The sequence below is a fragment of the Pogona vitticeps genome, chromosome 1 (genome assembly GCF_051106095.1).
Source record: "Pogona vitticeps strain Pit_001003342236 chromosome 1, PviZW2.1, whole genome shotgun sequence".
Taxonomy (NCBI): Eukaryota; Metazoa; Chordata; class Lepidosauria; order Squamata; family Agamidae; genus Pogona; species Pogona vitticeps.
In genome coordinates, this window is record NC_135783.1 from 300,050,324 (window position 1) to 300,075,408 (window position 25,085).

The window sequence follows — 25,085 nt, forward strand, 5'->3', positions numbered from 1 at the left end:
GCTGTAGATGCTGGGAGTTTTAGTCCAACCCATATGGAAGGCACCAGGTTGCAGTTGCTCTAGCACAAATACAGGGAATAAATGTTGCAACTCCCCTAAGTACAAATGTTAACAACTCCTTGTATACACCAGTATAAGTGCAATAGCATAAATCACAGTAGCAAACTATCAGAGTCATGTTTGTTGTTTGTGGAGGCTTCCAGCTGAAAGTAGAACTTTTGAAAATCAGAGTTCCATATCATACATTTATGGACAATTTCCGTTCTGCAATTTTGTGCTTCTGTTACATACGTTTTTTCCTAAACCAAATTACAGACCAAGTTTTGGGAATGTCAGACAAGGCTTCAAAGACTGGATATGAGCAGAGAAGCAGAGATCTACATAGCTGCTACTTTGGAGCCCGATAGTTCTTATTAAGGAAAAAGAGAGGTGCAAATCTTATTTCCAGATGAATCTTATTTATATCTATTGTGAATAGGTTCGTCTTCTGCATGAGGCGAACCCTGAGTTTGTGCGGGAAGGAGAGGCGGAGGCGGCTCTGAACGTTTAACATGAGTCCTTTTATTATCTAACAAATTCAGTTCAACAGCTTCAAATGGGTCTAATAAACTTAATTCAGGTAAAATCCTGTAACTGCGCACTTTTACATCTGGATTCCTCAAATCCCTTCTCACAGAGGGGCCGATTCAAACCATTCCCGATCGGTCATAGGTCTCAGGGGGGTGCTTCTCACGGCACAAACTGTCCCACAGCATGGGTGTCTCACCCAGTCCGCCTCGCGTTGTGGACAGAGTAGAGGGACTGGGACAGATCACCCTCCATCCCCCACGCTGATTGCGAGGATACACCACCACGGTCCATTCCAGCGGTTCTAGTTCGCCCTCCTTTGTAGGAAAACCCCTTGGATCTGGTAACAAACCTCTTCCAATCTGTAGGTTTGGAAAGTCCTTCATCAGACCTGTAGTGCTTTCTTGCCCAAGAACTAGCTCTGTTTGCACTCGACTCTTTCTCTCCGGCTGTCCTCCGTCCGTTAGGATTCTGAAGGTTCGCGCGCTCTCCTCCTCTTTTATAACCTCCTCCCAGATAATCAAGTCCAACTCCTCCCCACCCCCTTCATCAGCTAGACACACCTCTAGTGACTCTTTACATTCTACCTCCTCCTGTCTTTTTTCCACCAGTATCCCCTCCACGTATCCATGGCTTTCCTCAGAGGTACGATCAGTAGAGGACAGCACACTGGCCTTCTCTCCTTCACATCTATATTATCCATTAAATTACCTATGTTCACAAAGCATAAGCTGTGGAAATATAGCTTTTTATACTTACTTTATTCACTTTCTATAAATACAGGATATATAAAATTAAGGTAGTCATGGCATTTCTCATTGAAACTTTCCTCAAGGACCTCATTAGCCATCAGTTCCACCAAGTAATTTATGTCCAAAATTTTTATTCCGGAAGACACATACAAGTGGTTGTAACTTTGAGAACAAGAATAAAACACATATTGTATCAATCATACATAACTGCTAATCAGGCTGAAAACCAGGAAGGAACAAACAGTGTGCTATCGTATACTTCTGAACCAAGAATCTGATTCAAGAGTTAGTTGTGAATGGTCAATGAAGATTCTTTTTTGTTTCTCTCTCCACTGCAGTATTTGTTCCGCCAGCTCTTCTGTCTCTGATACCAACAGGTCTATCTTTGCTAGTGCACTATCCTGAAAAATAGTATGAAAATGAAAATTTTCAACAGTTTTCTAAGTCTTTAACAACACGTAGCAAATCAGTAAGGCCAAGATCTAATGGTGCCCTTTGATATACAATGCCACCAGAATTAGAACTTTCTTCACCAGTCCCTTGCACTTGATTTTAAAAAAATGCTTCTAAGGATTTTCCAGATCTTCAGAGCAAGGGGAAATGCAGGACTGAATTACTAGGGGAAAAGTACATACATATACAGCACATCTCTCATATTCCAGGGAAAACATCAGATTTAAATGCAATAATACTATAGTTTTCTGAAATAATTTGCATGCAGTAGCTGAAACACTGCTAAGCAAGTTATGCCATATAAAACTCATAATGTCATTATTGGCAGCATTTATTTGGAAATTAAACACTTACAATTTCTCCCCCACATGTTCTGAGGCTCCCATGTAATAACTTTCATCATCAGGAAGCTGTTTGGGAAAGCAAGACAAACAGGGGAAGCCTTCAGTTACTGAAAATTGCTGCTGACAGAATGAATTTACTGGCAGCAGTAATTTTCAATAATTTAAGACTTCCCATTCCCATTCCATGGTCCCTAAAACCTTCCCAGTAATGAAAGTGATTACATAAAAGGGAGCCTTGGGACTCTCAGGAGAGAAATTTGAAATGCTAAATTTCTAAAATATAAAAACAAATTAAAAACCATTACTGCTAATGTATGGCAACAGGATTTCAGCCAGTATCTCAGGGTAAAGGCCATTATTATGATGCTAAACGATAAAAAGCTTTTCTAAGACTAGTCAGAAAGCCTATATCTGAGCTGAGGTTTGGGTAGCAGACTTTCAGCACAAAGGAACACAGGGAGTTAATCCAGTATTATCTACCTGGACTGGAAACAATTATCCAGGATTTCAGGTGAAATTCTTTCCCAGCCTGCCTGGAGATCCTTAGCATTCCCTGGTAATCTCCCATCCAAGCACTACCTTGGCTTGACTATGTTTAATTAAAAAAAAAAGTGAGTTCTGGGTGATTCTTGGTGATATGGTGGTTCTCTTATGCAGTACTCCATACCAGTTGTAGATCATGCTTGTTTATTAATGAAATGGTTACTCACCATGTTTTTTACAGTAAGAGGTATCTGAGGAATGCTTCTTACTGTGGCCAGATGGGTTTCCAGCTTTTCAATAAAAGCTACTGCCATTGTCAACAATTCTACTGCATACCTGGAAAATGCACAAAGGTAGAACAAATCATTAAAAATTCTGCAGTTTAAGAATCTTCAGCCTGTTTTCAAATCTTCACTATTTAAAAATGTATATAAAGAAACTAGACATAGACATTTTCAAATTGTAGATAACTAGTGTCAGTTCTGTAGAATGTAACACGTGGTAGAATCAACCCTAGACATTCCATTTCTGTGCCAGAAGAACAAATACAGTGGTGCCTCGCTTGACATTAATTCGTTCAAGCGAAATCGCTGTAGAGCGAAAACGTCGTAAAGCGAAATAAAAAAGCCCACTGAAATGCATTGAAAACCGTTCAATGCGTTCCAACAGGCTGAATACCTGCTCTCCCAGCGAAGATCCTCCATACGGCGGCCATTTTTGGGTGCCTGTCTTGCAAAAAAAGCCTCCTAAAAACAGCGGGGAGCCATTTTGAACAGCCGGCGGCCATTTTGAAAACCCGACGATCAGCTGTTTTGATCGTCATAATGCAAAGAATCGGTTCCCGAAGCGCAGAACCGTTCGTCGCAAAGCAAAAAAACCTCATTAAAACATCATTTTGCAATCACAATTGCGATCGCAAAAACATAGTCGTGAAGCTGATTCGTCATTATACGGGGTAATCATTAAGCGGGGCACGACTGTAGGTATAAAAGCAACAGAGCAGAAATGTAATTACTTTATTTCATTTTACTCTGTTTTTTTACACCAAATGTATATAAGGGGCATCCAATCCTAGAATTAATATAAGACATTATAAAAACATGAATGAGTAACATGCTTTTTAAAAATTTGTGTCAGAGCAGTGCAATATACAGAAGACATGCAAGAGTTTACTGAAAACAGTAAAATGTGAATAAGAAAAACAGCAGTAACACAATTAAAGCACTATAAAAGCAGTTTTTAAAAATCATAAGAAATCAGAAGTCATATTGACTTAGGCAGTTCTTCAGATAGCCCAGTCTCAGGTCTTTAAATTCTGTAACAGCAATTTAAAAATACATCTGGAAGCAAATAAGTAATCAGAACAGTTCAGAGAAATATCGGTATGAAATATCTCACAAAAAATGACAAGCAGAAAACAACATTCTCTTAAGCACATCTGCGGAGAAAAACATCTCATTCTCAGTTTACCTCACATTGGCTTCACGTCCCCACTCCACAATAGTTTACCACTAACATATCAAACAGACACCAGGACAGAATAGTATTCTCACTTATGTTTTTTGTATACCAGAAATAGGCTGGAAATCTCTTCTGCAATTTTTTTATTACCACCTTCTTGGGTTATTACAGCATATCAAAATCCTATGTCCCAGGTATCAGAACTCTGATACAGAAATGGACTGTATTCTGATTCTACAGAGACTTCTCCTGATTCTACATTGCTGAAAGCAGGGATTATTCCCTATGAAAAAATCTATCATCAATTGAGCATTGGAGCTGAACCTTGCTCCTTGTGAGTACATTTGAGATTTCTGTTAAATAATCGTAAAGTCTTCTAGATGTTGCTGAACTAAAAGTCTCAGGAGGCACAGCCAATGGTGTGAGATTGATCAAGTTGCTGTCCTATAACATCTGAAGGGATATCCTTCATAGAGAACAACTTTCTCAATGAGAGAAACTTTCTCTAGAGAACATGAACAAACAGCCCGAAAAACCTACAACAACCATCAGATCCTAGCTGTGAAAGCCTTCAAAGATACAATAACTTCCTTGTTTCTTTTTATGCCAACTATTTCTCATTCCTTAAATCTACACTCCTAATAACACTTTTTAATTTGGAAAAAAGATTCAATTGCATACTTCTGCAAAAACAAAGTTATTTCCTCATGTGCCAGACTGCACTTTCATACAAGTTACTTTGACCAAAAGGAAGTAAGGAGAATGTGGAATGAATGTACTTAGTATATATATAGTGATTAGGTAGTTGCCCTCTTCCCATTCTGAAAATAAAGCTGTGGCTTTTCTCAAGAGCAAGGGTAAATCTGACCAGTACTGGCAACTGAAGCTGTGGTATCACTAGAGATGGGATACTCGTATTAGTATACGAATATCTCAGACCCAGGTAGCAGGCATCCCCAGTCCCGCCTCCCTAAACCTACCCGTCTGCTTACGTGTTGCTGCACAGCATGCGTGGCCGGCGTCCTACCATTGTGCCAATGCTGGATGAAGCCCGCCTGGTGCTGCTCTGCATTCCTGTTCTTCTGGCCACTCCAGCAAGGGGGTGGGATGACGAGTCTTCCCACTCAGCTTCTGAGTAGACACTGGTGCGATGAACAGGACGCTGGCTGTGCATGTTGCGCAGCGACCCATAAGTGGATGGGCTGGTTTGGGGAGGCAGGACTGGGGATCCTGGACATCTGGGTTTAGGGTATTCGTCTACAAATATGAATATCTATTTATCACAACTCACCTTTATCTAAAAAAACACCCAACAACTGGAAATCTGCTTAACGTTTGGAATAATTCAAACCTTCTAAACTGTTTCTAAAGGTTTAGAAGGTTTCCCTGTAGAAAGCACTGTGGTCCAGTATGTAGTTAGGGAAGGTATATGGATATCTAATCTAATACCATGCCTTCATGTTATTTATTTTATTGCATTTCATTATGTCTCCTGTTGTATTTTATGGTATTTCTGTTTTTGCACTTTTATAATTTATTGATGTTATGTTTTATGATTCTATTATTGTTACTGTTTAGGTGTTGCAAACCACCCAGAGTGGCCTTGGCTGCCAGATGGGCAGTATATAAATCAAACAAACAAACACACAAATAAAATGTTTCAAATTTCATTCATAAGGACTCTATATTTCTTCACAACGTTAGAATTATATATATAAACATATGGAAACCATTTATTTAGTACAACATATGCAGTCTACTTGTTAGGAGAGTGAGAGAAAGGGGAACACTTCCATTTGGAAAATCTTCAGACTCAAGCTCTGAACAAGAGCTTTCTGGAGGTTATGAAATACATACACATTCAGCCACAAAATTCCTAGGCTTCTGAAAGCTATAGAAATGTTTTCATAGGAGTGTACTGTATTTTTCCGTGTATAAAATGACACTTTTAACTTAAAAGACAAAAATTGAGGGTTGTTTTATACACAGAAGGCAGCTGCTTTCCCTGCCTTTTGCGAAGCCACAGGGTAAAGCAGCCGTGAAAGGGTGGCACACTCGCACCCCTTTGATCCTGAAGCAGCCATGAAAGGGCTTCAGGACCAAAGGGGTGCGATCGTGCAAATGTTCTAATTTGAGGGTTAGAAAAGGGGGGGGGGTCGTCTTATATATTGGGTCATCTTATAAACAAACATTGGGTATTTGGTTGGGGATTGACTATGAACCTCCTTTTTGCTGTGTAGCAGCGGTATTTAAAATTAAAAACAATTTCAATGCGCTAAACTTCAGTTTGATATTTAATAGGGTCATTAATTTTATTTTATTTCTGATCTGAGATGAGATGGAGATACATGATATACAAACAAAGTAAGAAGCAAGCTTGTAATTTCTTTACCTGTGGAAGACTGCTTCAATAGGCAGGCTTTCTTGACACAATGGTTTCACCAACCTCTGCCTAAGACTCCTTTTATCTTTCAGCACTGCTTCTAGGTGCCTATTCATTGCCTGGAGAGACTGGCATTTCTGTGCTATAGAAGATTTTATTTAAAATGAAATATGTCAAAGTTCAACCCAGACTAAAGTGAAATCAAATCCAACACATTCAGATGATTTGAAAACATTTTACAAATTATTTGAATTATTTGTAATATATTGTGCAAATTCGTAGTTTCAATAAAAATATATGGATCAATGTGTGTCTTCTTGTTTTCCTTCTACTGAAGGTTAGATATTATCACTATGGGGACTTTGTATGTAGCATCTCTAAACAAAGAAGTTGCGCTGCATCCAACCAGTCCACAAGACTCAGTTGTAAAGTACTGCAAAGCACATGAGAAGACACCTAGGGAAGAAGACAACAAAGCAGTAGGAGAAAGAAAAAGCTACTAATTGAGTCTACATACTGTTCAAAGGAATAATGAGCTTTAAAAAAACAAAACAAGTACCAGCAATTAACACATACTTGTAAACACAAAACATTAATAGAAGTTTGTGCCTCTTTACACCATTCATAATTTATTGTTATTATTTATCTAGGCAGCTTTTCGGGGCAGGTTTAGGCAACATCTGGGGGACCTCCTAGAATATGCTGAAATTTATGCAGTATGCCTGCTACCAAATCTGGCTCTGCAGCAATAAGCCTCTGAGTGTACGGATGGGTTCACTGCTTAAATAATCTGCACTTGCTTTTTAAATGAAAGCAACATGTTCTAAGATTGTTGAATGATAAACATATATCAGCCTTGGTGGAGTACAGATACAAGGCTGTTATACACACACAGCCGCAGTGGCTTTATTAGCTCTTCCAGAGCTTATTACAATATTTCTTATGCCTTTTCCAAAGACTGTTGTTAGTTGCGGTTTGGTCAACTGGCTCATCAAATATACAGGCAACTATTAAGTAGATGTATTAGTTTTGTATAGAAGAATATCTAGATGACAGAATTCAGTTTAAGGAAAACCCTCACATTAATTACAGCCATGGAGGTTCCTGACCTAGAAAGCTACATGGTGGCCTTAACAAAAATACTTACTCAGGTAGAATGGATGAGTAATGTCTGCTGTATCTTTTTCCATCTGTAGGATTTCAGTCTCCAGATTAATCTATAAATGGTTGAAATAGTTAGTATTTGTGTAGTATGTATGAAGTATTTATGGCCATCTTCATCATTGCTAAAATAGAAAGTAAACCTGATCATCTTCAAGTATCTTTAGGGGGGAAAGCAACAACCACTACATACTTTACCTTTGTAATAAGACTAGGAGAGCTTCTCTCTTCAAAATAGAATTCTACTTCACCTTTTATAATAATTCAGCCTCTGTCACTTTGTCTTATTTGCCTATGCAAAAAATCTCCAGCACAAGATAATATAGAAAAGGTATTTATAGATATTCTGATTAAGCCAGAGGATTATCAAATTCTCTACAAATGGATTCTAGAGTATCTTCTGTGTTTATATAAGCAAATATTTCATGGTCATATTCTGTATTTAGTAGATGCACAAGATAGATTCCCAGTTAATGAAATTACCAAGTCATGTGACAATGGCTACAACAACAACAACAACAAAAATCATCAAAGCTATGATGCCTGTGGTTGAAAGGATCATTTTGCATCAGAGACTTGCAATAATCTAGCAAGTCTCTGATGCAAAATTTTCCACAACTGTAGGTATTTAGGAAGCCAAAGAGAAGACAATGATGGCCAGCCTAGGGAATTATAGAAGGCTTATTTCAAAAAAAATTGTAAACTTGATAATAAGCACTTTATTTTTTTCCTCCTTTCCTTTTTTTTCCTGAGGTTTTAATTTTTGACATCTAGTGAAGTTGTAGGCAGCTTGTCTTCTCTGCTGAAGATGCCAGAGATAAGTACACACTGATTGGGGCTTAGGGTTCTTGTCACCCCTTATCTTTTCCACCAACTTGTCAAATCTCCTAAACAGCAGCACATCAAAGGAATTCAGGCAATCTTTAGGAATAAATGAGGGAAGTAGCAGCAAAGACCATATTTATCAGTTTGGGTAGTGATTAGGGAATAAAAGAGAACTAAGAATTTGGATACTGAAAGCTCTATGGAGATAACCTGCATGTGCATGCTTTTTCTTGCTTTAAAGCATCATAGGCTATACCTCAAACAAGTGTACATTTGTTGTTCTATTGGAAGAGAAGGCGAAGGGACTGAAGAAGCAAGCTTCCACACTTTGCATTGTTGAACAGGACACAGAAGACACTACAGCAAGGACAAAAGAAGGAAGAGACTGTCAAAGAAAATAACTGAAGAAGAGCCTCAAGACAAATTTTAAGAAGAAAGTAGATGAATTGGAACAGGTATACAGCAAAGCAAGCCAGTGTTAAAGAAAACAAATCCTATGAAGACACATCAAGCAATTGGGTTATTTAGCTTGAAGAAGACTAAGCAGAGGGAAGATGTACCTCTTCAGGTACAGTTGTGCCCCGCTGGATGATTACCCGCTCTATGACGAATCTGCATTACGTTCATGTTTTTGCAATCGCAAAACAATGGTTTCAATGGGGGAACTTCGCTTAGCGATGATCAGTTCCCTGCTTCGTAAACCGATTTTCGCTTTATGATGATCAGCAAGCAGCTGATCGTTGGGTTTCAACATGGCTGCTGGCTGAAGAAAATGGCTCCCCACTGTTTTCTAGGATGGATTCCTTGCTTTACAGGCACCGAAAATGGCCGCCATATGGAGAATCTTCGCTGGACGAACAGGTATTCAGCCCATTGGAATGCACTGAACGGTTTTCAATGAGTTTCAATTAACATTGTCAAGTGAGGCACCACTGTATTTGAAGACTGCTGTCACACAAAAGAGAATAAATGTTTCCTCTCATAATCTAGAGGGCAGGTATTAGGTCTTGTGGATTTGCTTTGAGTTAATGTATGTGGTTAAGGGACGTGGTGGCGCTGCCGGATAAACCGCAAAAGCCTCTGCTGCAAGGTCAGAAGAGCAGGAGTTGTAAGATCAAATCCACGCAATGGAGTGAGCTCCTGTTGCTTGTCCCAGCTCATGCCAACCTAGCAGTTTGAAAGCATGTAAAAATGTGAGTAGATAAATAGGTACCACCATGGTGGGAAGCTAACGGCGTTCCATGTTTAGTCGTGCTGGCCACGTGACCACACAAACTGTTTTCAGACAAATGCTGGCTCTATGGCTTGGAAACGGTGATGAGCACCATGCCTTAGAGTCGGACACGACTGGACTAAACATCAAGGGGAACCTTTACCTTTACCTAATGTATGTGGGGGAGGGTACAATGCAAAAACAAAGTGTGCTGTTTATATACTGCCTCATAGTGCTTAAAGCAATTTCTGGGCAGTTTACAAATTAATTATGCAGGCTAAACATTGCTCCCCTCCAAAGAGCCAGGTACTCAGTTTACCAACCTCAGAATGATGGAAAGCTGAGTCAACCTTGTGCCAGTTACCTAAGCCCAGCAGGATCCAACTCAAGTTGTGAGCAGAGTCTTGGTTACAGTACTGCAGTTTAACCACTGTGTCACAAAACTAGAATTCAACCGAACATTAAGAAGAAAGTATTTATGTAGAGAATGGTTTAATAGTTTACCCCTCTAATTATAGAGATGGGTAGCAGGTCATTAATTGCTAGACATTTGCAATAACAGACTGGACAACTATCTCTTGGGAGTGCTCTGACATTCCCGTATCAAACAAGTTGGTTGAAAGATGACATTGAATGTCTGCTATTTTATTGTGTTGGTACTGTATTGTTTCACCACTATGATCTTTAGTGCAAACTAAAGAAACTGTGCAATTGCCTTTATCAGTAGAACTCCTATTCTTGTGCTGAAAGTTTATTTTACCTCATTGATTTCAGCTTGGAGGTCAGCAATTTGTTCCACCTCTGAGAAACGAACAAAACAAGGAGGCGGCTTTCCACATATATTCAGTGTATCCTAGAAGAGAAATATAAAATGTCACAGGAGATGGGAAACTCACAAGACAGACAGACATCCTTGACATTATGGTTTGAATTCCAACACTTTAGAAATATATATATAAGCCTTTTTGAATGTTGACCTCTAAAAAAAGGTTTAAATTTCACAGAACTAGCATATCTTGCACTGCCGTTATTGTCATTATGCCCTGCCTACACAAACATGAACTTAATGCTACTAGTGATAGCACTGCCATCTGAAATTAATGCTACTGGTTTAACATCATTCATTGGATTAATAGCATTACACCACTACTTGTCAGGAAATTCTGTCCTGCTTTTGGTTAAAAAACACTTTATAACTTGGCATGATTTTGGTACATTCCAGAAAAGAACGCCTACAAATAATAAGGGAGAACGATTCATTACACATGCATTTAGAATGTAAAACTTTTGGTTTCCAAATTAACAAACATTTGAGCTGCCATTCCCAGACCTATCGCTAGCATGAGGGGAAGGACACTCTGCCAGCAGTCACAAGAATCTGCATCAAAATAACTAGATGCTTTCTAAATATTCACCACGGGGCATTGTCTTCTGATATCTAATCAGAGATGTGTGTGCATGAAGTACAACAAAAATATTTAAGGAAAAGTCACTGCATGTGTTTTCCTTTCTTTTTAATTACAAAAGGGGAAGAAGAGGAAGAGGAAATAAAGAAAAGAAGAAGAAAATGATTTACTGGTGATGATTCAGTCCATTGCAGAAAAATGGACAAACATCACCATGGGTTGTAGGAGAATGTCTGGGCACAGGTAGCCTACAAAGTTGACAAGAAGATTAGATAGGGACATTGGAAGACAATGCATACTTTTCAAAACATAGCCCTTATGACACTGGAACCCTGTTCCAAATTCAAGGGTTATACATATACATACCTATCTATCATCTCCTTAGAAATGAAAGGTGTGTATATGTTTATGCACAGAATTATAGCAAAGGGAGAGAAAATAAACTATTGGAAATGATAGCTCAAAGAAAACTAGATCACTTATTTGGTTATTTATACAAAACATGCAATCTTAATACATTTCTCCCTAATCTATGAAGCCTTTTATGCACAGAGCTCAGTTCAGAGTCTAAATAGATATAAAAAGTAAGGGCTATTAAGTTGTATTCAAGGACATCCTAGAAGGAAATTGAAATAAAATAGTTATTATTCCATTCTGAAACATTATTTCAAATTTAAAGGAGGAGTTTTAGTAAAAAATAATCCAATACTAACCAAATCTGGATAAAAGAGGAAATGTTAAATTTCCAAAACATCTCAAAAGCAACACAGTGTTTATTTGCACTTTGAATGCATGACAACATACAAAATCTTATGCCAAATAAAATCTACGAGTGTATTTTAGAAGGCTTTCACAGCCGGGATCTGATGGTTGTTGTGGGTTTTTCAGGCTCTTTGGCCGTGTTCTGAAGGTTGTTCTTCCTGATGTTTCGCCAGTCTCTGTGGCCGGCATCTTCAGAGGACTGGAGTAGGAACTCTGTCCATGCTCTGTTGCTGTTTGTTGGATAGTTGAGTATTTATAGCTGTGGGAACAGCTATTGTCCTTTTCAGGAGATAGGGTGATGATGGTAATCAGTGTGTTTTTGTTGTGAATGTATTGTTGTGATAAGAGGGGAGAGATTATCTGTCACTGTGATTGATGGGTGTCTTTAGCTGGTCTTTTGTGTGCAGTGATCCCTGGTCCTTGTGGCTGGGTAGGGTTCGTTGACCTTTTGAAGGCTGTATTTTTCAGTTTTGGGAGCCAGGCCTTGTTAAGTTTTAGACTTTCCTCTTTTTTGTTGAAGCTCTGTTGGTGTTTATGGATTTCAATGGCTTCCCTGTGCAGTCTAACCAAACAAGGCCTGGCTTCTAGCACTGAAAAATACAGCCTGCAAAAGGTCAACGAACTCTACCCAGCCATAAGATAACATTTTCAGATATACAGACAAAACCATTTTTAAAGGTCTTCCTCATTATTGTCTCAATCCTAAAGTCCCTCCTTCTCCTAAGTAAATCGAAGCGCGCAACTCAGCCAGCTCGCGCGACGACGACGACGGCCACCAAGAGGGGGGTGAGGGCCACTTAAGGGCAGGCATTCCTGCTAAACCGTGACTTCCAGGGCTCTGGATAAGCTCCTAGGAGCCTTCTCCATTCTGGCGCCCTTAACACATGGCCACAGCTCGACTCCCCCATTCAGGTTGCTCGGAAATAAGCAACTGTCAGCCATCCCTCCGCCTACCACCTATTTAGCAAGTTAGGGAAGGTTAGAGCGCGACCGACCCTCCGCCTCACCTGGGACAGCACTCCCGCGGACAGGCACCGCTCCAGCATCAACCCAGCCGCCGAGGGCTGGACGGGATCCCAAGGGTTGCGAGCAGCCATGGCAGCGGCTCTCCCTCCGGGCGCCCCCCTAACGGCCGCGCGCGCGCCTCGGCGGCTGAGGAAACTCCCCTTCTCCCTTTCGTCGAAAGGCGCGCCGCCGCCATCTTGAGTGTGACCAAGCGGCGACTCGGCTTTACAGTAAAAAGGCTAGAAAGGGGATTGCTTTGATATTCGTTGCGAAGGAAAATAACCCGTCAACACCCGCATACCATCGCCACACAGCCTTCGCTTGCTCAGCGCGGCCGACTCCTCCTTGCGTCTCTAGGGCATGACTAAGGTTTCCGCACAGGATGCGAGCAGCCACGGCGCCCGCCATTTTAGTCGTGGCGGAAGCGAACCGGATCGGCGGGGCGATATCGCCCGCCTCTCCTCCGCTCCCTCCCTCCCTCCCTCCCGGATTAAGAACCGAGCTCCTTCTCTGGGTGGAGAGTTCGCCATTATGCCAACTAGAGACGGATCCTGATTTCATCCAGGCATCATGACCCGCTGCGGAGGGATTAAACTCGTGTGGCTTCTTTGTGGTGCGTGTGCTTGTTGCTAGGATGCGAGGCGGTGGCGACTGTGTATTTACAGGCAAGTGGAAGTTTAGGGGGGGGGATAAGCCTTCTCTTGGGTCAGTCTTAGGATGCCCAACCCTTTTTTCCTTCCTCCTTCTGAGGTCTAGCCCGGGAGGAAAGAGGTCCTGCGGGAGGTCGTTCTCACTCCGTGCATTTTCCCCCCCGAGGTAGCCGCGTCAGAGACTTAAACGTGTCCCTGGGCACTTCCAGTATACTTGGAAGTAAGTCCCATTGAATGTCATCTTTCCTTCTCCGAGCCAGCCTGGCTTCTGCAGCACGGCCGTCTATTCACCGAATTAGGGCGGATAAGCAACGTGAATAGGGCGGAGGAGCTGCTTTCTCCCTTGAGACGAATCGAAAATGCCCACCTTCAAATACACTCGTGCTGCTCTTCCCCACCCCCACCCCCCCAGTGTGTTTGGCGAGAAGAAGGAGGCCACGTCTTGGGACCCGTCCCATCTTCGAATAGCCTGGCGTAGAAGTTCAGGGAAGGTTATTCAGTTCCCTCCTCTGAGGAGGTAAAAGTTAAGAGACCACTGAATTTCGCCCTGGGTATTTTTTCCCTCAGCCAAGAGCGTCTTTACCTCCTCCCTCTTAGCTCCAAGTGAGGCTGGTGCTTCAAGAGCGGAGGATGCAGGACGGATCATGGTATGGAAGCAAGGATAGTTATAGGGAGAAAAACAGCAGTGTTAGTGTCAAAATCTGTCGAGACTATGGAGCCCTTAGATGAGTAGACTTCGATTTATTGGAACAGTTTTCGTACAGTATTTCGAAATGTTCGTAAATCGAAGCAAAATTCCCCATAGGAATGCGTTGAAAGCCATTTAATCCGTTCTGGCTGTTTTTCGTTCTTATGTAAAGGCCCCATTCCCAAGTAGAGGCATTAGTTCCCATAGGAACTAATGCAAAGCCGGTTAACCCGTACTCTACCACTAGGGAGAGAATTTTTTTCTTTTTTCTTTTTTGACCTAAGATGAACTTAGGTTACAAAAAAAGGGCAGGAAAGGAGGGAGGGGGGAGGGAACACCTTCTAAACACAAGACCTTTTAACCCAAGCACCTTTTAAACAAAACCAAGCACCTTTTAGCTTAAAAAAAGGGCAGGAGAACACCTTTTAAACAGAACATGTTTTTTCCGTTTGTAAGTCGAAGCTCCGTTGGCAAATCAAAGCAAAATTTTGCGAACAAAGCAGTTCGTAAGTCAAAATGTTCATAGGTAGGCCCGTTCGTAAGTCAAGGTTCCACTGTAATTAAAACATTCCTTAGGTAGATGGGATTTAAAAAAGGAAAAATATAAATACCTCCTGCTACTATCTCTCATTATCCTTGTTTTGGATCCTTATTTCCTTTTCATCCAAAACATCTCTTTATTCATTTCTTAATCTGCGCCTTTTAAAATGGCGAGGACCAAAGCCATATTGATGGGAATATTGTTTCTATAGGAGCCAGTTATTTTAGTGCAGTTTGTGAGGATGATTAATGAACATGTGTTGTGAAGTGACTGTCATTTTTTAAAATTTCTAATAGAACAGATGATGTTGTGTGACACAAACTCAAAATGAATATTTGTATCTTTTGCCTGTCAGTTGTACAACTGAATCTCCCAGATATAATTCTAGCAGATTAATGTTGCTTTAGGAGCATCATTCTTCAAAAAGTGTTTGTGATGCTTATGTGTAAGTATTTGATGGCCAAAAGGTTTTCGTGTACATTAACTCAAATGTCCTTTAAGTTAGGTGTAGTTTGCAGGAAATGTGGAAAAACAGAATTCCAAGATTGATTACTCAAATCAGCAAAGCAAGCATCATATTGAAATTCAAAAGTATCAGTTTTAGTTGCTAAACTATAGCATCAGAAGCCAACATAAAGAAAGTACAGTATGTTAGTATAACATGAAGTGAATATTGTGACTATAACACTGAAGATGGACTTGTAGTTAAATTTGAGGCATTTTTTCGCTAAACTGCACTGAATTCAGTGGGGGATTTATTAAACCCTGATAAGTGTGAATAGTATGGCAACGTACAACTCAGTCATGTCAATATTCACATGGAAGCAAATACTCCTGAATGTGACTTGTTCCTGAATTTGGAATTTTCTGAGCCTATGATGTATGGTGGGCTATCAATAAGCTACAATGCCTTCTAACATTATAAAGCCCTTTAATGGGCTGACATGTCCATCTTGTTATATTTATATAACCTATCTATCTACTTATCAGAGCTTTTCCTGAAAGCCTGAATTAACTAATCCCTAGCAACAAACAAGCATGCCTACTTGGAAATAAATTAGTTTCAGATTAAAATTGCTTCCAACTAATAAAGTTTTAATACTTAGGTGTTTTTTTAAAAAATGCTTTGTTTTTCTCTTGTATCTGTCTGCAGTTCTATATAGATGGCTTGCCTCTGATTAAATGTTGAGTGCAGTCTTTGCACAACAATCCAGACTATTTATATTTAATTCATTGGCACTGTGCCCTGAGTATTAGACCCCAAAATAGTTTGTGCTTTATTTACAGTCAAGAAGATGGATGAGGTAATAGGGGTAATCCATATGGATTATTCCTCATTGAACTGCATTCTGCCTTTTATCTCTTAATAGAAAATAAACTCATTTTGTCAGTTGTGGCGTGAATGAGAGAGACTCTGCTGGACATTTGCCACAACCACCTGTCATTTCTGCCTCAAGAACAGGAAGATGGGTAACAGTGCCTTAAAAGCACATTTGGAGACAGCCCAGAAAACTGGAGTATTTCAATTAACTGGGAAAGGACTTTCTGAGGTAAACATCTATTTCATGATTATATATTTTAATCTTTATATTGCACAATGCAAGAAAAGAAAAAACTACATCTTTAAGCTTCTGTATCTTGCAACCCGGGCTTATAACTGATTTCTGGGACAGGCATAGAAATGTCAATTGAAGGTTCCAGTAAATAGGTTACATTTTGTCCTATGCTTAAAAATTATCTACAGCATGTTATTGATATTGCTCAGAATGAAGTATGCGTAACACTTAGTGAAGAAACTGGGTGTGAGTGGTGCCACCAGCCTTGCCTAGAATGGGGGCAGGTGAGGAGTCCGTCATCTGTCATCATCTTCATAAACTCCAGACTCCTGGATTTTTACTTTATTAGGGTTGGGGAGTAGGGTGCAAGAAATGAGAGGATGACAGTTGCATCCTGTCTGAACAGCCGTCTTGGTGGGGGCTGAGTTGTCTCTATTAACTCCCCTGATAGTTCAATCTCTGCCCAACACAGAGTTTCCATAACTCAAAGTCTAATGGCGTGTCAGAGCTTCAACATAGTCCAAAGCCACCCCATATTTTTAAAGGAAGTCTTGTACTGCCTGCTGCTTAATGGTACTTGTACCTTTCCAGCCTTTCCTGTAGCCACTTCTGGCACTCCTGATGTTTCTTGTGTCTCCACTGCCTTTGTTCAGTAGGGGTTGTGACCGAGTACCCCACTGGATGCCGAGGTCTCCATGAGTCAGATGGATGGGAAGTGATGCTACTGGGTTAAACAAAGACACTCTTCCACTGCATCCTGGCCCTTAGCAATGGAAACCTTCACAAGGATCCTTGCCCAGGGGTTTTCTACATACATGTAGTCTGCATCTCTAGCCAAACAAAGATGAAGTCTAGCTCCTGCACAACCACATCTCTTCCTCCAATCTGGTTGTCGATCTGGAATCAGTTCTGGGTTCTTCTTTCTCCTCCTCCTTTATCCCTGCCAACTGCATGTCAGCTCTGTCTTGGCTCTATTTCCTGCTTCTGCCTCTTTTCTGCCTGGGACTTCTTGTCCCACTTCTATGACTGCCTGAGGCCTGGGTGTTGCAACTCCAGTGGATCGTTCAAGGGGCATTTGGAGCAAGGGCAGACAGCCTCTTAAGACCCCTGGTAGCTCCCCACCCATGAGAGAGATGCATTTAGCTTTTTAAGTGAAAACCAGTAACTACTGCGTGTAAGCATCCTTCAATCTCAAGAGACTATGGTAACGTGCTCTGTATGGAGGACTTGGAACAGTGTCTAGTGTGGCTGAGAAGACCAATTCGAGAGTGACCATCTCTTCCACACTAAAGACAAATACAGTCTGCCCCTGGTCCAGCTCCCTGATTTTGCTGCTTTTGGGACTGCCTCTTCGCCTTGGCCTGCTGGACAAGGGTCTCTTCAAATTGGGAGAGGCTATCATGCACTGCCTGCCTCCAGGCTGAACGCTCAGACTACATCTGTGCAATATACATCACATTGCATATATCAACTTTGTATTTTGCTTATGCATAACATAAAATACTTCATTCTATTTGTTGTTATTCTGGTTTATCCATTGTATAGTGATGTTTCCAAATTCAACTGTCTTCCGAGAATAATTGCTCTTCCTCTAATCTCTGCCCCTCATTTACAGTGTAATTTTTTGTCATAATAAGTGAGAAGTGTCCAAAAGATAACCTATAAATTTTACTAAATTACCTGTGCTCTTAAACTTACTTTGTATTCATTGTCTTTTTGCAATAATGTTCATGTGCTATTTCCATTCCTTTTTTAGTTTCCTGAAGATCTGCAGAAGCTTGCAAGTAATCTTAGAACAATAGATTTATCGAACAATAAGATTGAGACTCTACCACCACTAATGGGAAAATTCTCTGTGTTGAAAAGCCTCACTTTAAATCACAACAAACTGAGTATGACTTTTTAAATAATCTAACATCTTTCTAGATATAGTTAATGTAATTACTACAACTTTAATTATCATTAGTTCCTTTATTCATTTCATTTCAAAATATGGTGGGAGGTAGGAATAACAGGACTTATGCATGAGAAACCTGTGACACATTAGAACTGGAAAGAGAAAATGCGGCAGAGCTAACAAAACTCTGGGAAGATATACGGTATTACCATAATCAGAGTTATATGTTTATGAGAGAGGCCAGATTATTAAAGTAGCTGCCTATTTTTGGTTCTTATGAAATAGACTGGCACTCAGATAAATTATATAAATTACTCCCGCACTTTTTCTTTGTTTCCCAAACTGTGAAAGCTCTAAGGGGAAGGTAGAACCTGCACATTGATTCTGGTGATTGTCATTTATTCATTAACTGCCTATATAAATTGTAAAAAAAGAAAGTTTACCTGTATCTAAAGTGCTGATAGAATGGGGTGCTGTATGCCACAAAAACAGTCCTGACATCTTATTAATTGTTCTTTCCTCTCATCAGTTTGATTTATTCCTCTTTATAATAACAGCTACATTACCCGAAGAGTTGTGCAAACTGAAAAAACTAGAGGCTTTGCATCTGAATGGCAACCTACTGACACACCTACCTGCTGCCTTTGGACAGCTTGCAGCCCTAAAGACTCTGAGCCTTTCTGGAAACAAGCTCCGAATTATACCTGCTCAGCTCTGCAGTCTTCGTCACCTAGATGTGGTGGATCTTTCGAGAAATCAGATCCAGAGTGTGCCAGACACGGTGGGCGAGTTGCAGGCCATTGAGTTGAACTTGAACCAGAACCAGGTGTGAAAACAGGTTGTATAAGTGTGCACAATATAAGCTCCTATTGCTTTGTTTGCCCTGGTGGAAAGCACTCCTGCTAAAATATTTTCTCTTTACAATATAATTTTTCATTTATTGAGAGGATTATTTGACTTCTGTGATAATAATACTTTGCACATCACATATTTTCTTGGCTAAAATGTTCCATCTATTCTATTATAATGTTAAATTCTTTATGGTAGTTTATGTATTTATGTGTTTAGTTATTAAATGTATACCCCGCCCATCTAGACCGAAGTCTACTCTGGGCAGCTAAGAATAAAAAATGGAATAAAAACAATATAGTAAAATAAAAAAACAACAATAATAATATTGTTCAAGATGGCAAACTGAAACTACAATAGTTGTAGTAACAAGATAATGGTCAAAATCCTGTTGCTTCGCATATTTAGTTTCACAAGAGTTAGGCCCGTTGAATCAGTGGGGATTTCGTGAGTGAACTTTGTAAGTTCCACTGACAGACTGGGACTTAAATTAGCATAGTAAGTTGTAGTTATCGTAGACCCATTTGAATCAATAGAACTTATGGAGGAGTTTATTCACCAAATCCCCATTGATTCAGTGGGCCTACTTTAACGTTTTTTATTCTGCTAAGCACAGGACTTAAGCCAATGAATTAAGCGCAGAGTTTTAAGTTTGTGTTTGTGATTTTGGACAGAACGTAGATATATTAGCCTCGTGGCGCAGTGGTTAAAACGCTGTACTGCAGCTAAAACTGTGCTCACGACCTGGGGTTCAAATCCCAGGTAGCCGGCTCAAGGTTGACTCAGTCTTCCATCCTTCCGAGGTCGGTAAAATGAGTACCCAGCTTGCTGGGGGGGGCAATGTGTAGCCTGTATAATTAAAAATTGTAAACCGTCCGGAGAGTGCTTGTAGCGCTATGGGGCGGTACATAAGTCCAATAAATAAATAAATAAATAAATAAATAAATAAATAAATAAATAAATAAATAAATAAATAAATAAATAAATAAATAAATAAATTCTGTCAAGTATACAGTATAGAATAAACCTGTCTTACCAGATTTTAAGAGGTCTTAAGAACAGGGATCACTAAGACCATTCTGTGGAAATTCAAAGAACAAAAATTTTGCTTCATGCCAACTTGAATGTTGATGTTCTGAAATCCCATTGTGGTGCTAGTGGCAGTAGTTGGTCTTCTGTAGCAACTCCACTAAAATTGTTCAGTTTTCTGTGTCATATTTGAAGTATTTGGTGTGTTTATCAGAGATCTGGCATTGTTGCACACTTGTGTTTTAATTTGGACCTGTTTGCATGTGTACAATTACCAATCATGAAGAGATAAACGTCTGTCTACAAATCAAGATGCAATATAAATGCAATATAATTCTGGATAGAAGTTTCTCTGGCCAATATTAGACTTTGTTTCTAATTTGGGTGTCTGCATGAAGAAGGCATGATGAGATGTACTTGGCACTGACAAGAGTAATCTCTCCCTCCCCACACACCTTTTTTGTTGTATGATAGATTTCCCAGATCTCCCCACAGATTGCTCACTGTCCACGCCTCAAAGTCCTGCGTATGGAAGAGAATTGTTTGGAGCTAAGTGTTCTTCCTCAGAGTATTCTCAGTGATTCTCAGATATCTCTTCTTGCTGTAGAGGGTAATCTTTTCGAGATCAAGAAACTCCGAGAACTGGATGGATACGACAAGGTTTGTAGGATAAACTGTTTGTTCTCTGTCAGTTAAACTAGTAGGCTTTTGGGAAATATAGTTTCAGCTGAAAGGTGAATCCAGGAGAGAAGTTCAGGTATTTTTACAGCCACCGTAAAATTTAATTGTTGATCCTTTTGTGACTTGTTCTGGACTCCTTCGCTTACTTTCCTACTTGCTAGTCTTCTATAACACATTGGTTTGAATGGTTTTGAGATGACTGTCCCAACTCTCTCTGACCCTTAGCGCATCCTTCTCCTTTATTTGCCTAGGTGTTTGATGAGAGATTGTTTTATTGTATTTTTATAACCCTTTATCAAACTACTTATAACCGCATCAAAGTGTTGTTTTGAATCACACTAAACAATCAAGAAAAGAGGGTAAAGCATTATTCACAATAGGCTGTCAAAACAGTTCAACTTTGAACTGTTTTAGTCAGACATAATATAATGTAAAGAGTAATTTCTGATTGTGCAAGGGAGGGTGAGGGGCTGATATTCCTCTCTCTACATGATTTGTGTGCTGGTTTTTGAGTGGTGATGGGGATATATATAGAGGATGCAGTTAGCAGGAAGCCTTCTTCTAGAATCAAAACTCCCTCTGTAGATCCAAGTCACTGTGATTCCAAGGTTGCTTTTTTAAAATTGAAATCAAATTCCTTTCTTTCCTTTATACTTCTCTGCTAAAGTGTAACTGTCTTCTTCTGAAAACCTATGAATCATCCATCTGATAGCAGTGGAAAGGTAATACAATAGGTGAAGTCTTGTTGCATAGCTCTGTGTGCGCAACACAAAGCTGCAGAAGCAGTAGAAAAAATTGCAGCAAGGCAGAGGTAATACCCACAGAGCACTGTTGCAGGCATTCTGCATAACAGTTGCAATGTGAACTGCACAATTGATAGTACAGTGCTGTCTGTCTGGACGTAACAATGCAGCACATTCTGCAGGCCTAACTTTGTTACACCTCCAAACAGGATTTCAGCTTTTGAGTCTGATTACAGTGTTCAGCCTGAGAAATGTTGTCTTTATAAGTAATGAGTGGAAGTAGATTAGATAGACTCTAAACAAGAGTGAAGTTCTCATTTTATCTTTTGAGTAAATGTCAGAAGAGACTCTGGAAGAGAATCTGTTTTTGTGACTCCTTGTGCAGAAGAGCATCTCATATATAAACTGTTTGTCTGGCAAAGAACGAGTGCCATGATTCATAGCAATTCAGCACAGAAAACTGTGCCGGATAGGAAAGGTTTTTAGGGAACTTCTTAGCACATACAGAGCCCTATCGAAAAATGCAGAATTTCATTTTCCTTAGATCACCACCACAGCTAATATTGCTACTTCTTCCTTTTTTTAGTACATGGAAAGATTTACCGCTACAAAGAAAAAATTTGCCTGATGGATTACTAATATATTTTATCACATGAAGGAGAATACAACAAGAGGAGTGATACATGGACCCTATGTGCTGCTAAATTGTTGGGAGAAGGAAATGTGAAACTTTGAGTAAGAGCAAGACAACTGTGATCCCAGTGACTTTGAAGTGGTCTGGTATGTTGTCATTAAGGCTCCAAAGTAAATCTAGGCGTTGGTGCGGCTATTCTGGATATACCAGTCAGCACCTTTTCAGATGGCAGAGCATTTCTGCTTATTTGATTTTCCAGCTTCAGGGATCATTATGATTTTGAAGAAAAGTCTTGTAAAATTTAATTGAGCTGCAGAATATTTTATTACACCTATTGTCAGTCCCATTTTAAGGAGACTGAATGTATAGAGATGTTGGTTCATCTGTCTGGGGAACACCAGGAATACTCATGTTTTTCAACAGGATTAACTCGACGATGCAAAGCCATCTCTTTGCTTTAGTTGTTCCATAGTGTATGAGATGTTGACAAATTTTTATTTAATCATGTATATTTTGAAGCACAAATAGCTAACATTTAAAAATAGTTATGCTAGCTACATCCTGTGAACACCTTTGTCTTCCATTTGATGAAGTGTCCTGTAGTTCACCTGAGCATGCTAAATTAATTACATATGACAGGATTTTAATATCCATAATGTCCTTGGGGTTGCGAGAAGCTGTCATCTTTGCACTGAATATTGTTGGCAGTAACAAGCTCAGCTGCTTAATCAGGTTGATCACCTTATTGCTGCCTTATGCAAAGCATCCAGGAGAACCTAAAATATGCAACTTCACTAAATAATTTGTATATTTTTTACTAAAGAAATCCTCCATCCACAACAGTCTTACACTTTTGGCACTCTGCAACAAACTTAAATACATGTATAATTTATTCATATCATTCAATATTAATGGTAAAAATAAACAGATGCACAGCTCAAATTGTTCCTTCAAACACTGCTGTCATATCTAAGATATTCAAGAAAATAAAATTGCTTTGGAGAAAAGGAAAACTGCATTGTTGTAGGTTCTATGTAAAATGTGGTTGTAAACAAGAGCAACGCAATACTTGTTTCTGAAACGTAGCACCTCTCTCCTGAAAAAGCAAGTTGCTGCTGCTGTTTTCAATGCCAGTTTGTAAGGATTAAGGAAAGGAAATAGCCTTGCATATTACAGTAGAACCATGTTATCTGTGGGGGGAATGGTTCTAAGACCCTTCTCCCACAACTGCAAAAAATTGTGGGTAGTAGAGAAGCTGTATGTTTGTGGTTCCCTCTAGTGGCCAGTTATAATAATTACATCATAGAAACCCTTATTTCTGTTTTTCATTTAATATTTTTAGTATATTCAGACCATGGATCAGTGAAGCCATGGATATTGATCCCACATCACTTCTTAAATTTAATCCCACATTACTTCTTAAATTTAAAGGTGGAGGGAGTCATTCTTAGAATTGTTTCTAGTTGCTGTTGCAATTTTTCTTAGAGGTCATGCTAGAAACTTGCAAATTATCAGAGCCATATTCAGCCATTATAGCCTGGAACTTTGTAGGACTTTAAATGCAGTGGGGATGGGAATGAGTGCAAACTCATGTGCCCAGAATACTATTACCAGCACCTTTGCCACCCACTCGGACCTTGGCACATTCAGGACAAAGGGTTTGAGGAGGCCACTGTAACCAAGTTCATCTGATGTGCTTACAGAGCTTGTGTGATTAGGAAACCACCTTATTACGTCTCCTGATCCTACAAGTACTGTAAATATGTTCAGGGAACACTTCATAATGTGATACTCAATGTGCAAAGGCCTGAGTGACTTTGGGATGTGTGTGCTTTAAGAGTGGGTCTTTTAGACATCCTTATGTCTCCACCACAGTTAAAGACCTACATGATTTCAAACTACACTGCTGGAATGCAACTTTCTTTAGAAAGTTCATTGATACACTAGCTCTATAACCATATTTCTTCTTAACTGTTACAAAGGAGAGTTGTTGTTTATTGAATTACACAAATTTCAACCATTTAGTTCATTCTAAACTAGGTGTAATACTAAAAGCTAGATTTTTTAAAAGACCTTGAAATAACGAAGCATTGAATCTTTTGTTTCAAGGTCTGAGAAGGAGAGGTGATTGATTTGTTCTGTTATGACTGGAAACACAAGGTAGAAAGTTAATAGAATCATAGAATCGTCATAGGGTTGGAAGGGACCATGGAGGGCTTCTAGTCCAGCCCCCTGCCTAAGGCAGGAGACCTCATACCATCCCGGACAGATGGCTGTCCAATATTTTCTTGAAAACCTCCAGGGATGGGACACCCACAGCAGGAGGCAAGCTGTTCCAATGATACAGGGGTTGGGTGTGGAACCAAGGAACTTTACTCAGCTAGTTACATTTTCTCCTTCCTATGGGGTCTTCCTTACAGGTGGGTTTTTAAAAATGTGATTAATCTTCCATTAATTGCTGAGGGGCTAAGATTGCTTTATAAGGTAAAGGTTCCTCTTTACATGGCACTTGACAGTTTCTCAGGACATGTTATCTAATCCCCAGATGTATAAGATACAAAGTTTTTCTCAAAGCAGCTGTTTAACACTTCTCTCAAATAAAGATGAAGTGTCTAGGAATTGGAACTTTCTTCCCATCATGGCAAAAAGATACAAGATTTGCAGCTGGCTTCCCTTCCCAGCATGGACAACGCTGAGCTGCTTACATTTAGCAAGACTATTGCATTCATCTCCATATTAACTACATTGTAATAGATCACAATACCATGTTGAATGACATATTTAAGATTTATTATATCATTAGCTTTTGTGGACAAAGCAGCACATTTTCTCAAGTGAGCTGTGTCCACAAAAGCTTATCCTGCAATAATTTTGTTGGATCTTACATTTTGTTACTCCTGTGGAAGTAATAGATTGAGAAGCCATCAGAAGACATGCAAAATAAATGATAGGCAGTGGGCCTATTAATTCAAGAACTCTTGAGGTCCTGAAAGCCAGAGAAA

At 39.7% G+C, this 25,085-nt stretch overlaps 2 protein-coding genes across 6 annotated transcripts; one reads left to right on the forward strand and one right to left on the reverse strand.

Moving 5' to 3' along the window:
• Positions 1 to 1,309: 1,309 nt before the first annotated feature.
• Positions 1,310 to 13,045, reverse strand: HAUS2 (HAUS augmin like complex subunit 2). 3 transcript variants are annotated; one of them, XM_072986218.2, is made up of 7 exons: positions 12,818 to 13,045; positions 10,403 to 10,495; positions 7,591 to 7,660; positions 6,453 to 6,585; positions 2,827 to 2,935; positions 2,127 to 2,182; positions 1,310 to 1,720 (listed from the first exon to the last, which is right to left on the reverse strand). In XM_072986218.2, exons 1-7 carry the CDS (start codon positions 12,905 to 12,907, stop codon positions 1,708 to 1,710), a joined length of 564 nt encoding a protein of 187 aa, XP_072842319.2. In that variant the 5' UTR covers positions 12,908 to 13,045; the 3' UTR covers positions 1,310 to 1,707. The 3 variants fall into 3 exon arrangements, with proteins under 3 accessions (XP_072842319.2, XP_020649407.1, XP_020649406.3); XM_020793748.3 differs by lacking the exon at positions 2,127 to 2,182 and adding an exon at positions 8,686 to 8,786 and having other exon boundaries at positions 12,818 to 12,880; XM_020793747.3 differs by lacking the exon at positions 2,127 to 2,182 and having other exon boundaries at positions 12,818 to 13,031.
• Positions 13,046 to 13,209: 164 nt separating this feature from the next.
• On the forward strand, positions 13,210 to 23,096 carry LRRC57 (leucine rich repeat containing 57). Of its 3 annotated transcripts, none has more exons than XM_072986217.2 (6): positions 13,210 to 13,480; positions 16,065 to 16,244; positions 18,007 to 18,142; positions 18,705 to 18,973; positions 20,500 to 20,685; positions 22,036 to 23,096. In XM_072986217.2, the coding sequence occupies exons 2-6, from the start codon at positions 16,161 to 16,163 to the stop codon at positions 22,075 to 22,077; spliced, it is 717 nt and encodes a 238-aa protein (XP_072842318.2). In that variant the 5' UTR covers positions 13,210 to 13,480; positions 16,065 to 16,160; the 3' UTR covers positions 22,078 to 23,096. The 3 variants fall into 3 exon arrangements, with proteins under 3 accessions (XP_072842318.2, XP_020649404.3, XP_078247340.1); XM_020793745.3 differs by having other exon boundaries at positions 13,227 to 13,428; XM_078391214.1 differs by lacking the exon at positions 13,210 to 13,480 and adding an exon at positions 14,991 to 15,139.
• Positions 23,097 to 25,085: the final 1,989 nt, after the last annotated feature.